This window comes from Mustelus asterias, chromosome 14 (assembly GCF_964213995.1).
Source record: "Mustelus asterias chromosome 14, sMusAst1.hap1.1, whole genome shotgun sequence".
NCBI classification, from domain to species: Eukaryota; Metazoa; Chordata; class Chondrichthyes; order Carcharhiniformes; family Triakidae; genus Mustelus; species Mustelus asterias.
In genome coordinates, this window is record NC_135814.1 from 42,598,829 (window position 1) to 42,614,404 (window position 15,576).

Below are 15,576 nucleotides of genomic sequence, written 5' to 3' on the forward strand. Positions count from 1 at the left end.
CTAATGATCCAGCCTCCACTAGCCTTTGGGGCAGAAAATTCCAGAGATTCACCACCCTCTGAGAAGAAATTTCTATGCACCTCAGTTTTAAATGACCAGCCCTTTCTCTTGTAGGTATGTCCCTTTGTTTGAGACTCTCCCACAAGTGAAAACATCTCACCATCTACCTGTCAAGCCCCCACAGGATCTTATATGTTTGAATCAGGTCAACCATCACTCTTCTAAACTCCAAGGAATACAGACCCAGACTATTTAGCCTCTCTTCAAAGGACAACCCTCTCATCCCAGGAATTAGCCTGGTGAATCTCCATTGGACTGCCTTCAATGTTACTATGTCTGTTTTTAGGTAAGGGGAATTGTAAGCCGTAATCCAGGTAATGTCTCACCAACACCCTCTACAGTTGCAACAAAACCTCCCTATTTTTAAACTCCAACCCTTTTGCAATAACGGCCAAAATGTCATTTGATTTCTTAACTACTTGTTGGACTATTGCTCTTTCCTGCAAGGACATAACAAAATCTACAAAAAATAAAACAAATCTACCTAGCCAGTTCTCTTATAGGCCAGCTGGCAGGATGGGTCTGGCAGGGAAGCCACAATGGCATCGCCATGCAGGGCTTGGGGCTATACTAATATCATAGAGTCAGAGAGTCATGGAGGTTTACAGCATGGAAACAGACCCTTTGGCCCAACTTGCCCATGCCGCCCTTTTTAATCACTAAGCTAGTCCCAATTGCCCACATTTGGCCCATATCCCTCTACGCCCGTCTTACCTATGTAACTGTCGAAGTGCGTTTTAAAAGACAAAATTGTACCCGCTTCTACTACTATCTCTGGCAGCTCGTTCCAGACACTCAACACCATCTGTGTGAAAAAAATGCCTCTATGGACTCTTTTGTATCTCTCCCCTCTCACCTTCAACCTAAGCCTTCTAGTTTTAGACTCCCCTACCTTTGGGAAAAGATATTGACTATCTAGCTGATCTATGCCCATCATTATTTTATAGACCTCTATAAGATCACCCCTCAGCCTTCTACGCTCCAGAGAAAAAAGTCCCAGTCCGTCCAGCCTCTCCTTATAACTCAAACCATCAAGTCCTGGTAGCATCCTAGTAAATCTTTTCTGCACTCTTTCTAATTTAATAATATCCTTTCTACAGTAGAGTGACCAGAACTGTACACAGTCAAGTCTCAATTAATTCAGCATCTACCACGTCTGGAAAAATTTTCAGTAGTGTACTACAGAGTTTCTCCAGAGCAGTCCAGTCAGGAGAAAGATCGTTTTAACATGTCAATGGACTGCTCACACGTAGAGTCATAGTCATAAAGATATACAGCACAGAAACAGGCTCTTTGGCCCAACTCCTCCATGTCCCCCAATCAGGTTTCCTAAACTGAACTAGACCCATTTGCCTGTGTTTGGCCCATATCCTTCTCAACCTTTCCCATCTATGTCCCTGTCCAAATGTTTTCTAAATGTTGTAATTGTACCCACCTCTGACACCTCCTCCAGCAGCTCATTCCATATCCGCACCACCCTCCGTGTGAAAAAGTTGCCCGTCAGGTCCCTTTTAAATCTTTCCCCTTTCACCTTAAACCTATGCCCTCTAATTTTGGACTCCCCCTACCCTGGGGAAAAGATCTTCGCTATATGGTGACAGCATGGCTCACATTGTAGGCCTGTTTTGTGTCCAGATTCCTGACTGGAGTCATGAGCCATATCTGATTGGGATATCCCTTATCAAAGCCAGCCTCGAACCTGATTGTTTGGTTGGAATCGTAGTGGCACCAAACAGAATAGAGAATAGCTCACATCAAGAGTATCCAGAAAGTGCTTGTTGCACACGCAGGAATATTTTCACATATTTAAGCATAAAAATCTCCTTTCGCTATTGTCAGGAATTCAGAGTAGAAATAAATTGGTCTTGTAAATTATTGGTGAAGATGTCTTCAGTTGCTTGATACTTGCCTCTTGTCATTATGCAGGGTATCAATCCTGGGGGGAAAAAGGGAAAGATTAGTGCCTGCACCTCAAGTCCAGGAATTGTTCCCATTTGTCATGGTCTATATTATCTTGCCCCTTCAGAATCCTAAACAAAAACTATAATATCACCTCTCCACCATTTTTTCCATGAAGAACTTACACAATTCACATAATTGTTCATCATGATCCATCTCTGACCAAAGATTTTCCTTTTCTTTTTGAAAACTAGTTTATGGAATTGGATACATCAAGAATTTCCTGGTCCACAGAAAAATCGAAGCAGGAGTAGGTCGTTTGCCTCCTCCACCATTCGAAAAGACCATTGCTGATCTGACTGTAGCCTTAACTCGACTTGCCTGCCCCATCTAAAAATCTTTGACTCCTTTACATATCCAAAATCTAACTCAGCCTTGAATGCATTCAAGGACCCAACCTATCTGGGGTAGAGAATTCCAAAGATTAATTACCCTCTGAGAGAAAAAAATCCTCCTCATCAATGTCTTATTTTGAATCGGTGTCCCTCGTTCCAGATTACCCTACAATGGGAAACATCCTCTCAGCATCCACCTTGAGAATCTTAAATGTTTCAATGAGATCACATCTCATTCATCTAAACTTCAACCTACCCAAGCTTTCCTTCACCATTGTGAACTGAGTGTACCTTCTCTGAACTGCCTGCAATGCATGTACATCCCTCCTTAAGTAAGGTGACAAAAACTAACTACAGTACTGCAGGGGTGCCTCACCAATACTCGGTGCAGTTGTAACAAGACTTCCTTTTTTTTGTGCTCCATCCTCCTTGCAATAAAGGTCAACATTCCATTAATCTTTCTAATTCCTTTGTGTACCTGCATGGTAACTTTTTTTGTGATTCATGTATGAAGACACCCAAATCCTTATGTACCACGATGCTCTGCGTCTCTCTCCAAATGGGGGAGTTGGAGGTATTGTAATAATGTTCCTGGACTAGTAATCCATAGTCCCAGGTTAATGCTTTGGGGGCAGCAAATTCAAACCCCATTATGGCACCTGGTGGAATTTAAATTCAATGAATAAATCTAGCAATGAAAGCTAAAGGGTAGGACTTTCCGCCCCTCTCCGCAGTGTGTTTTGTGGCAGTGGAAGCAGCGGAGGTGGCCTATCATTGGCTAGTGGCGGGATCTTCCAGTCCTGCCACCGTCAATGGGTTTCCATCACCGAGGAGCCCGTGACAGGGGCTCACCTTTGGCAAGACTGGAAGATCACACCGGCATGAATGACCAGACAATTTCAACTATAGGCTCAGTAATGGTGCCGACAAATCCACCATTGTTTATTGAAAAAACTCATGTGGTCTGCCACCCTTACCTGGTCTGGCCTCCATGTGACTCCAAACCTACAGCAAAGTGGTTGACTTTAAACTACCCTCTGAAATGGCCACTCACTTCAAGGCTGTTGAGAGATGGGTAACAACCCGTTAGAGAAAATCTCCATTACAAGAGAGGAAGTGTTAGGTTTTTTAGGGAACATTAAAACTGACAAAGCCTGATGGCATCTATCCTCGACTGCTCAGGGAGACGAGAGATGAAATTGCTGGGCCTCTGACAGAAATCTTTGTCGCTTCTTTGGGCACGGGTGAGGTCCCTGAGGATTGGAGGATAGCGAATGTGGTCCCGTTGTTTAAGAAGGGTAGCAGGGATAACCCAGGAAATTATAGGCCGGTGAGCTTGACATCCGTGGTAGGGAAGTTGATGGAGAGGATTCTTAGAGACAGGATGTATGTGCATTTAGAACGGAACAATCTCATTAGTGACAGACAGCATGGTTTTGTAAGAGGGAGGTCGTGCCTTACAAATTTGGTGGAGTTTTTTGAGGAAGTGACAAAAACGGTTGATGAAGGAAGGGCCGTGGATGTTGTCTATATGGATTTCAGTAAGGCATTTGACAAAGTCCCACATGGCTGGTTGGTTAAGAAGGTTAAGGCTCATGGGATACAAGGAGAAGTGGCTAGATGGGTGGAGAACTGGCTTGGCCATAGGAGACAGAGGGTAGTGGTCGAAGGGTCTTTTTCCGGCTGGAGGTCTGTGACCAGTGGTGTTCCGCAGGGCTCTGTACTGGGACCTCTGCTATTTGTGATATATATAAATGATTTGGAAAAAGGTGTAACTGGTGTAATCAGCAAGTTTGCGGATGACACGAAGATGGCTGGAATTGCGGATAGCGAAGAGCATTGTCGGGCAATACAGGAGGATATAGATGGGCTGGATAATTGGGCGGAGAGGTGGCAGATGGAGTTTAATCTGGATAAATGCGAAGTGATGCATTTTGGAAGAAATAATATAGGGAGGAGTTATACAATAAATGGCAGAGTCATCAGGAGTATAGAAACACAGAGGGACCTAGGTGTGCAAGTCCACAAATCCTTGAAGGTGGCAACACAGGTGGAGAAGGTGGTGAAGAAGGCATATGGTATGCTTGCCTTTATAGGATGGTATAGAGTATAAAAGCTGGAGTCTGATGATGCAGCTGTATAGAACGCTGGTTAGGCCACATTTGGAGTACTGCGTCCAGTTCTGGTCGCCGCACTACCAGAAGGACGTGGAGGCGTTAGAGAGAGTGCAGAGAAGGTTTACCAGGATGTTGCCTGGTATGGAGGGTCTTAGCTATGAGGAGAGATTGGGTAAACTGGGGTTGTTCTCCCTGGAAAGACGGAGAATGAGGGGAGATCTAATAGAGGTGTACAAGATTATGAAGGGTATAGATAGGGTGAACAGTGGGAAGCTTTTTTCCAGGTCGGAGGTGACGATCACAAGGGGTCATGGGCTCAAGCTGAGAGGGGCGAAGTATAACTCAGATATCAGAGGGACGTTTTTTACACAGAGGGTGGTGGGGGCCTGGAATGCGCTGCCAAGTAGGGTGGTGGAGGCAGGCACGCTGACATCGTTTAAGACTTACCTGGATAGTCACATGAGCAGCCTGGGAATGGAGGGATACAAACGATTGGTCTAGATGGACCAAGGAGCGGCACAGGCTTGGAGGGCCGAAGGGCCTGTTTCCTGTGCTGTACTGTTCTTTGTTCTTTGTTCTTGTTCAAATGCAGGCCTTGCCTGCCAGAGGGCAGTGCCAGGAGTCAGTGCCAGAGGGCTGTGCTGAGGCTGGTGTTCCGTAAGGATGGGGGTTGAGGGGGGTTCCTTTGGGGAGGTGCCAGGTATTCCGTGGGGAAGGGGTGTCAAGGGATTCCATGAAGGGGGTGCCCAGTGGTGGTGGGGGAGGTGGAGATCTGTGTTGCAGGAGGGAATTCCATGTGTTGGGGGGTGTTTTGTGAGCAGGGAAGGTGTTTTGATTTCTATATTTTTAAATTGTGGCACCCTTTCATAACGGCATCCAAATCTTCGAAAAACCAAAGCTGCTGGTGGCGGGGCGGGGGGGGGGAGGGGGGGGGGGGCGGGGGGGGGGGGGAGGAGGGGGGGCGGTGGGGGAGGGGGGGGGAGGGGGGGGGAGGGGGGGATGGGCTCAGTCAGAGGACACCTCACCAGTGACACTTCGTGGGACTTGCCCCTTCACCTTCTTTTGCCAACGTGTTAAAAATACAGCAGGAAAATCCAGCAGTCCGGGGGACTACCCTCCACTTTTCCCATCTGAGTTGACAGATGTAGGCCGCGATTTTCCCAAAAGTGCTGAATTGGCGGGAAAACAATTCTAAATTCCAACTGTTTTGTCAGTTCAGCTTCTCACCTGAATCTCCGCACACATTGCGCTGCAGAAGTCCCAGTCATGAATATCATTAAAAACCCGGGGAGGGCGGGGTCTATTCATGCCAGAGTCTGACAGTTCTGGAACTCTGCGCATGCAGAGTTCCCGATTGTGGCCCCCACAACAATTCCCGGGCCAGCCCTGTTCACCCCCATCCAGGAGCGCCCCGATGTCCAAGCGCAACCCCCCAGCAATGGCGATCCCCCCCACGCCCCTCACCCCAGCAGACCACTCACCCCAGCAGACCCCCCGCTGACCCCCCCGCGGGGTCAGACCACGCCCCCTCGGAAGCAGCCCCCCCCCCAACAGACCACACCCCCCAGCATTGCCCGATGCCCAGTGGGCAGTGCCAGGGTGTCCCCTGGGCATGGGCACTTTACTCCTGGGGCAATGCCTAGCGGCTGGCACTGCCAGTGGCCCATGCCCTGGGGGTTCGACCCCCCCGACGCCCGACGCCCTGGGGAGCCCTGATTCCCCCCCCCCCCTTCATTCCGGCGGGGCCTCCCACCAGTTCCCTATACGTGGGGAGCTAGTCTGAACCCCACCAAAATGAAGTACTCCTGGTGGGATGGCAGATTCGATTGGGACCTGAAAGTTCCCGATAATGACCTGCTAAACAGGTCATTTAAAATACATTTTAAAAAGATTCAAATTACTTACCTGCCTTTCCGCCGGTTTCCAGCGTGGTCTGACCGGCGAATGTTCACCGGCTCTGGGAGATCATAGAATCATAGAAACCCTACAGTGCAGAAAGAGGCCATTTGGCCCATCGAGTCTGCACCGACCACAATCCCACCCAGGCCCTACCCCCATATCCCTACATATTTACCCGCTAATCCCTCTAACCTACCTAGGACTCTAAGGGACAATTTTAGCATGGCCAATCAACCTATCCCGCACATCTTTGGACTGTGGGAGGAAACCGGAGCACCCGGAGGAAACCCACGCAGACTCGAGGAGAATGTGCAAACTCCACACAGACAGTGACCCAAGCCGGGAATTGAACCCAGGTCCCTGGAGCTGTGAAGCAGCAGTGTTAACCACTGTGCTACCGTGTCGCCCAGATGCGCATGTGTTCCCGGGGCATGCGCAAATCCTGGTACAAGGCCGGCAACGCGCATCTCCCACCTCGACCCGCCAGAAAATTTGCGGGTCACGATGGGAGAATCACAGCCCTATATTGTAAATAGCTGAGGCCCCAGCACTGATCCTTGCTGCAATCCACTATTCACTGCCTGTCAATGTGAAAATTCCCCATTTATCCCTACTCTTTGCTTCCTGCCTGTTAACCAATCCTCTGTCCATGCTATTATATAACCCCCAACTCCATCTTGTGTATTAACCTTTTGCAAGGCACCTTATCACATGCTCTTTGGAAATCCAAGTATACATCGTGCACTGTTTCTTCTTTATTTACCCTATTAGTTACACCCTCAAAAAACTAAATTTGTCAAACAGGATCTTCCTTTTGTAAAATCACGTTGACTATTCCTAATCATACTCTGTTTTTCTAACTGCATTATCAAGACATCCTTAATAATAGATTCTAGCATTTTTCTGATGACTGATATCAGGAGGAATGGCGATAAATTTACAAGTCAGGATGGTTTGCAACTATGCTAAATGTCTTCACCAAAATGTCCTCTCTGCAACCAGCACAGGTGTGTGTGCATTGTACAATTGTACAGTGCAGATGCCATCTTGGAAGCAAGCCAACGTCTGTGGCACTGGATAACTGGTTACTGCATAGGTGCATTTTGCACCCCCATGGCCGGTATTTTACGACCTCACTCGGGATTCTGGGGCGGACGAGGCGGTAAAATTCCAGCCCATATGTCTTCAACATGGAAAATGCAGACGACTTTGGAAGAGTGGAAGGCTGATTTGATGTTTTAAGTTGCCTGGCTAAATATGTTTCACTGTGACATCAGCAGGCATGAAATTAGATGCTAACTGAACTCTGGTAAATTAACAGTGGAAATTACGGTGCCATTGGCCATAATTTTCCAATCTTTGTTAGACCAACTGACTGTATATTTTCAGTGTTACAGCTACGCATAGTGGAGTAAGGCAGCTACTTCTCACCACATCTTCTAACTGGTAAAATTTTACCATATTGGTCTTGAATCAAAGGGTATCATATGGACAGCTATGTATTTAGACCATTTCAAAAACCTGACTTTTGGATATGCTTTTCCCTTTTAAAGAGGCAATGTCCATATACAGAAAAAGGAATTGTCCCCAGATTCAAGATTTTTTCTGTATCTAGCAATTAATTTCCCACCAGTCTGCTTGGCAAGTGACTGCCATCTGTGCAACTACATACTAATTGAGACTGACTGGGAATAAGCGACAAACCGCTCCTCCATGAATATCTATCCCAGATGAATACCTATCCTCATTCCAGCTAACAGCTGTCACTTATGACTGGAAGCACTGCTACACAAATGTAGGTTGGTTTTACATCTACCCGCTGGTCTAGTACAGACTGTACATATAGTGAAGCTTGAAAGATTGATCAAATTTGTGTTCTCCAGCAAGGCTGAGAGGGAGTTTTGTGTCCTGCCATCATTCGTCTGGTGTCAAATGTGCATGTATATCATCTGCCTGTCCAGGGAAACTGGCAGCAGTTACCAGTATTTAGAAGTGTCGCTTGGAAAAGGCAATACTTCAAGGAATCCAAAGCTAAAATTGGAAAATAAAATGTTTCCTACCTGTTCAACATCATGCCTAATTTTACTGTATTACTATTATTTATTGTAGCCCATGTGAAAATCAGGGAACTTCTCTATAGAAACTACATGGGCGGGATTTTTCTCCTACTCCGCGGCGTGTTTCGCTGGCGGTGGAATCTTATGGTCCTGCCGTTTTCAACAAGGTATCCCGTTGAATACACACCTTGCCACTGGGAAACCTGTGACAGGGTTGCACCATCAGCAGGACCATAAGATCCCACCAGCAAGGAATGGGAGCAAGATTTTGGCGTATGTATATATTTATTTTATAATTTGATTATTGAACTGCAGGGCATATACAGTCGTAAACCCAGGGGCCAGTATTGCAGTTACTGCTCTTTTTCATAAGTACCATTGACCTGGACCTGGATATCGGGGGCATAATTTCAAATTATGCAGATAGTATGAAGTTGGAAATTGCAATAGAGACTGATGAAGGTAATAACAGCCTTCAGAAAGACGTGGGCAGATTGGTGAAATTAGTAGACACATGGTAGATGAAATTGAGCACAGAGAAGCATTAAGTCATCCTTCAAGGAAGAAAACGTAAGGAGAGGCAATATAAATAGAATGCTACAATTTTAAAATGGGTGAAGGAGCACAGAAACCTGGGGGTTTTGAAGAGAGCAGGACAAATTTGTAAGGTTCTTAAACAGCATGCAGAATTCTTGGTTTTATAAATAGAAGCATAAAGTATCAAAGCAAAAAGGAGACAGATTTAACATTTGGGGTGGAATTTTACAACCTCATAAGACCATAAGACCATAAGACATAGGAGCGGAAGTAAGGCCATTCGGCCCATCGAGTCCACTCCACCATTCAATCATGGTTGATTTCAACTCCATTGACCCGCTCTCTCCCCATAGCCCTTAATTCCTCGAGAAATCAAGAATTTATCAATTTCTGTCTTGAAGACGCTCAATGTCTCGGCCTCCACAGCCCTCTGTGGCAATGAATTCCACAGACCTACCACTCTCTGGCTGAAGAAATTTCTCCTTATCTCTGTTCTAAAGTGACTCCCTTTTATTCTAAGGCTGTGCCCCCGCGTCCTAGTCTCCCCTGCTAATGGAAACAACTTCCCTACGTCCATCCTATCTAAGCCGTTCATTATCTTGTAAGTTTCTATTAGATCTCCCCTCAACCTCCTAAACTCCAATGAATATAATCCCACGATCCTCAGACGTTCATCGTATGTCAGGCCTACCATTCCTGGGATCATCCGTGTGAATCTCCGCTGGACCCGCTCCAGTGCCTGTTTTGCGGCGAGAAAAAGTCGTAAAATCGGGTGTGAATCGCCGAGTGGGAATGGTGCCCATTTTCGCGCCATTCCCATTTTACCACAAAAAAAGGCACGATTCGGAGACGCCCAAAATGGGCGGAAACGTCAATTTGCATTTTTTTGCATTCATCACAATGTAATTAGCGAGCTTCACTCCCAGTCGCCCCAGTTCATTCACCTTAAACACCTTGTTCGCTGCAGCTGGAATCAGTCAGGAAAACACCTCAAGTATAAAAGATAGTTTCTCCTGCTGGAGCAGTAAGGGTGAGCCAGGAGGTAAGTTTCTGCTTTCAAACTGCTCCGTGCTGCTCAGAGGGGGTTGTTTCGTGGCGGCCATGTTGCGTTTTGGGTCGGGGTGGGCCTGCAAGTGTGGAGGATGGGGGGGGGGGGGGGGGCGGGGGGTGAGAGGCTCACGGGGCCCAACTTCGGATTCTCAGCACGGACCCGGGTCTGAGCGCTGACCTTGGGTCTCAGCGCTGACTCTGGGTCCTAGTGCTAGCAGTGGCAAGCACTGTTGCTGGAGAGGGATGGGCTGGAAACTCTCTGAAGTGGCAGTGCTGCAACCTCAGGACTTGTCAAGCAGCATTGTCTGTGGCCACTGCTGCATGGGTTCTGGGTGTGTGTTTGTGAGTGGATCTTTATTACTATTCTGAGGGGCTGTGGGGGGTGAATGTGGGCGTATGCGCTGCTCGGAGACTGTGGGGGGATATGGTGAGGTTGTTTGTTGGGCTGGGGCGAGTAGCGTTCTTTCACATCTCCATCTGTCTCTCCCCTTCCCCAGCCCAAAGCCCCCCCTTCAGAGTGACGAGATGGCTCTTGCAGTGCAACCCATTGACTTTGCTGTTCTTTTTGTTGCTGCTGGAGCTGAGGAGGAGAAGCAGGAGGATGAATTGCAGGCAGAGGAGGCCCAGGCCTTACCAAGCTCAGAAGTAGAGGGAGATGGCCGGCGGAGGCAGGACATGGCTGCCATTCACCCCGAGGGGGTTGGGGGAGGTGGGGGGGGCAGGAGAAGGAGGGAGCGGAAACCTTTGTGCAGCTGTCGGACATCACGTGCCACCAATGGCTCTGGCTCTGAAAGGAGACAGTGCAATACCTGTGCCATTTGTTGCAGGACCTTGCACCTCAGAGCACAGGGGAGGCATCCACTCCCGGTGGCTGTGAAAATGAAGGCCGCCTTAAACATTTACGCCACTGGGTCCTTCCAGACCGCCAGTGGAGACCTTTGTGGCATTTCCCAATCATCCATCCACAAGCATGTGAAGGAGGTCACGGATGCCCTGTATGCCCGGGCTGGCCAGTATATCAAATTTGACCTGGACAGGCCAGCAGGTCGCCTGGGCTGCAGAATTTGTGGCTATATTGGGGATACCAAATGTGCAGGGGGCTATAGACTGCACCCACGTCACCCTCAAGGCCCCGGTGAAAAATCCAAGAAGATTTCTGAACAGAAAGGGCTTCCATTCAATAAGTGTGCAATTAGTGTGTGACCATCAGCTGAACATCATGCCGCCTGCGCCAGACACCCCGGCAACTTGCATGACAGTTTCATAGTGAAGAGTTCTGATGCTCCGGAGGTCTTTGAGGAGGAGCCCAGGGTGCAGGGATGGCTCGTGGGGGACTTGGGATACCCGCTTTGGACTTGGTTGATGATGCCTGTGCGGGGGGCTGAGACTGAGGCGGAGACTAGATATAATGAAGCCCACGTTGCCAGCCATTCAATAGTGGAGCGGTGCGTAGGACTCCTCAAATTGCAGTTCAGATGCCTGGACCGCTCTGGCCAGGCCCTCCAACATAGCCCCCTGATATCATCCCGCATTGTGGTGGTGTGCCCTGCCCTACACAACATGGCACAGCAGTGAGGAGACCTTTTGGAGGAGGAAGAGGACATGGAGTCCGACCAGCTGGGCGTCGCTGGGGAGGAGGCCACCCAGCAGGAGGGTGAGGAGGAGGAAGGGGAAGAGGAGGAGGACAATGACAATGAGCAACACCACCCAGGCGTTGGAGGGCTGGCAGCAGCAAGGGTCAGGCATGCGAGTGCGGCGAGGGAGGCCCTGAACACCACGCGGTTTGGTCACTAGGGGCCTGTGTTGCTGCATCTGTGTCCCATCCCACCCTCTTCCCCCTTTTCAGTCCTACAATCACCTGCAACATTGTAACACCAGAGTGGTGGGCCTGGGTACGCTGTGTTAGCGAGTTTTTGTGGCAGGCAGGAAGGTGATGACGACTCGTTATGCGCCATTGCGATGATGCCTTGCTGCAAACTCGTCTGACTCATACCTGAGTTCCACATGCATGCTGGCATCTGGCCCCACATTTGAGTGGTGGGTAAGGGAGCACTAAACCCCCAATAAGGGCCCCGGGGCAAGTGGGGTGGGGGGGGTGAGGGAATCTCTCCTGGGTTCTGGGGATGCCATGGCAGGTGTTGCAAGTCGTTGCCAATGCATGCCACCCGCTGTAGCCAGTGAATGATTTGAGCGCCTTGGTTTTCACAGTAGCAGTGCACTGAGGGGCCTCCCCCACTGACATCAACACGCAGAGTCTCTCCGGCGACTGCCGGAGTAAGTACATTCCTGTTGGGGGCTAATCAGAGACAAATTAGTCACAGATGTGGGGTGAAATAACATTTATTGGTGCCAATAAAAGTACCTTCAAAATTACTGATGATATATAAACATATGAAAATGAGACTTTAAAGTGCCTAAATATTGTATCTAACTTGTGTTCGCCTTCACCCATACCATCTTAGTGTCACAACAACTTTTTTAACTTTACGTGGCCTGCCACTACATCTCAGTGTTTCTCCAGGATGTACATCTGAGGTTGAGGTGGCCAGCTGCCTACCGTGCCCCATGGCCAGTGATGCCCTTGGCGAACATCCTCTGGCGGGCCTGGATCTTGAGGGCCCTGGCTGGCATGCAGGTATTCAGGGATGTATTCTTGACACCCTCTTCATCCCGCTGCCCCTGAGATGCTCTGGTGTCAGGAAGGGGGGAATCAGAAGCTGTAGCCACAGCTGCAGCCTGCTGAGTGGAAGGCCTAACACAGGCTTGAGCCCTTCCTCCTCCCTCGGGTCCGGCATCACCTGGCCCTGCCAGTCCTGGAGGACCACCTGCTTTCTTGCCATGGTGAGCGTGCCCTCAGCGATGGCCCTCTGAATCAGGGGCCACAGAAGCAAATGCCCTTTGAGACTGGGCCACACTCTGCAGCCCCTCAGCCATGATCCTCTGTGAGTGGGCCATGTTCTGAAAGGCTGTAGCCAAAGTCCGCTGTGTCTCAGCACTGTCCTGCTGGGTCTCCTGCAAGCTCTCGAGCCTCTTAGCCATGAGCTGCAGAATCTAAGTAATCCTGTTGAGGCCCTCAGCTGTGGCCTGCTGTGACTCAGCCATGTCCCTCTGAGACTCTGCCGTGGCCTGCTGTGACTTGGCCATCGCCTGGACCCTGCCACTGAGTGCATAAGATTGGGAATGAAAACTCACCCAAAAAATGGATCAGGAACTCTCCCGTTTTCATGCCAGCTGGACACTTAGAAAAAATCTTGTAAAATTCCGCTCATAAAGTATAAAAGCAAAAACGTTAGATTGAACATTTGTAAATCTCTGGTTGACCCTGGCTCAGCTAGATTATGTCCAATACACCAACACTTGAACAAAATTGTCAAGGACTCAAAGAGAGGGCAGAGGAGATTTATCAGAATAGTACCAGTGATGCAGAATTACAGTGATGTGGAGAGACTAGACAATCCATTATTGCTTTCTTTAGAACAGGGAACATTAAGATTAAGTGGAGGTGTTCAAAATTTTGAGCAGTTTTGAGAGTAGAGTGGGAGAAACTCTTTCTACTGGCAGAAGGGTCAGTTAGCATTGGGTGCGGATTTATTTTAATTAGCAAAAATGGCAGAGGGAAGGTATGGAGGATTGTTCTAATGCAACTAATTGTGATCTGGAATGTAGTTCCGGATTCAGCAAGCAATTCCAAAGGTATATTTCAAAAGGTAATTGGATATTTGTGTATATATAAGGAAAAAATATTGGCACAGAACACGGCAGTTAAACAGATGAGCTATTTAAAGAGCTGGCAGGAAAACAATGGGCAGAATGGCCTCCTTCTGAATTAAATAAATTGTTGTATTTTTCCGTGGTGTTCGCACATGACAGAAAGCAGAAATCCATAGAAAATAAGCCTCAAATTCAAATCAATCTTTCAAAATAATTTTGCCAAAGAATAGGATGAATTTCTCAATACAACTGCAAAATATTACCGTAAAAAAGAAAAATCAAGCTGGATTTGAACCAACTTATTTTTAAAGGAGGTAATCCTTTAAGAGAAACAATTTTATCAGAGCTGATAAGAGATGTTCTGGGGTTGCACATCTTTCTTGCACACTTGATAAGGACAGTCTCATTGGAAGTTCTCACACTGAAAAGGGGGAGAGATTCAGCTCCCGTGTACAAACAAGCCTCTCCACATGGAATAATGGATTACAATGAATAACATGACCCAGTCGATCCAGGTCGCCTGTAGGAGCAAACATGCCCAGTCCAGCTGCAGATAAGAAGACAAAAACTCCCCAAGGTTCTTTTCAAGATTTAGAGCCATTGTGGATGACAGTCCTGTGCTACAATGCTGGAGAATACACCTTCAATGTCACAAGTCACAGGTTCAGAGTCTCCTGGCTATTTCAGTGATTATGTGTGTGTCTGCATAAGAGTTTTGAGAGCTTCCTTACTACAGGAGTATCATAGCAGTGAAAGAAATGAGCTTTGATTCCTGGTTGTGGCCAGAGTCTAGTTTACCTATGTTTACCCAACGTATATACTCCATAGTTCTTTGTGTGGCAAAAGTGTAAACCTCTATAGCGCTGTGCAACACTGGAGGACCAGAGGACTGGTCAGAGTTGCCTGATGGGGGTCAATTGAAAAGGTAAGTAAAAATTATCTCTAGTTTGATGCAATAATAGGACGGATCTTACCGCTGAAGATAAATAATTATGGATTCACAAGGTGCTTTACAAGCCTTAAACATTTGTCAAGGTTAATAGAACAAAACGCCTTTGATCAGTATATATCTTGCTACATGTTACTGTTCTTGAATTTTCACTAACCATGCTGCTTTCAACAAATGTAGTTCAATTGTATTTCAGATGGCAATCCTATCTCCAGTGACTCTTCTGCAGGTAAAGTTCACTGCTGTCAGTCCTGATATGTTCTGTATTTAAGTTTTATTGTGTGGTGCAGCTGGATCTTTCTAGACGCTGACAGAAATTTCATATTCAAGGATTATTTGTACAACATTCCTGCTCTAATTGGAACAGATGGCAGACTGTTTAGTAAGCAGCAGTTACTATTTTTAGAAACATTTATGGACAAATACAAATCAACCATTTTCTGTCTAGGAGCCCCAAGGTTTCCATTTAAAAAAATTCCATCAAGATGACATCTGATACCCAGCTTCCTCTGAACAATGCAAATGTATATTTTTGGTGAATACTTATTAAAGTGAGAGGTATCGGTACTTCACTTTCTGAATATTTCCATCATTGGCACCCAGTGTAAGATCAGTAAGCACAGTCTAAATCCTCCCATTGTACTGTTCTGAGCTTTAATATTGAACTCCATTATTTTCTATTGCTTCCAAAATATCAAAGGTTTATTTTGTGCTGTTTGCAACAAATCTATCATCAATGAAATATTTTCAAAACACAAAGTTGCCTTTAAAAATTGAATAAAGGGGTACAAAATGGAGAAATGTACAACAGTTGTGTTTTTTTATGTAACTTGGACGGTAGGAATAAATTGCATTGGAGTCAATTGTTCAAATACAAGTAGCACTTCAATTGCCAGTCTTTT

The 15,576-nt window shown here is 47.1% G+C and overlaps 1 protein-coding gene across 1 annotated transcript in view; it reads left to right on the forward strand.

Moving 5' to 3' along the window:
* kcnh7b (potassium channel, voltage gated eag related subfamily H, member 7b) overlaps positions 1-15,576 on the forward strand; it is a 443,308-nt gene that overhangs the window by 248,423 nt on the left and 179,309 nt on the right. The window contains exon 4 of the mRNA XM_078227700.1: positions 842-844. Within this exon, the coding sequence (XP_078083826.1) occupies positions 842-844 (3 nt within the window). The remainder of the gene's footprint in view (positions 1-841; positions 845-15,576) is intronic.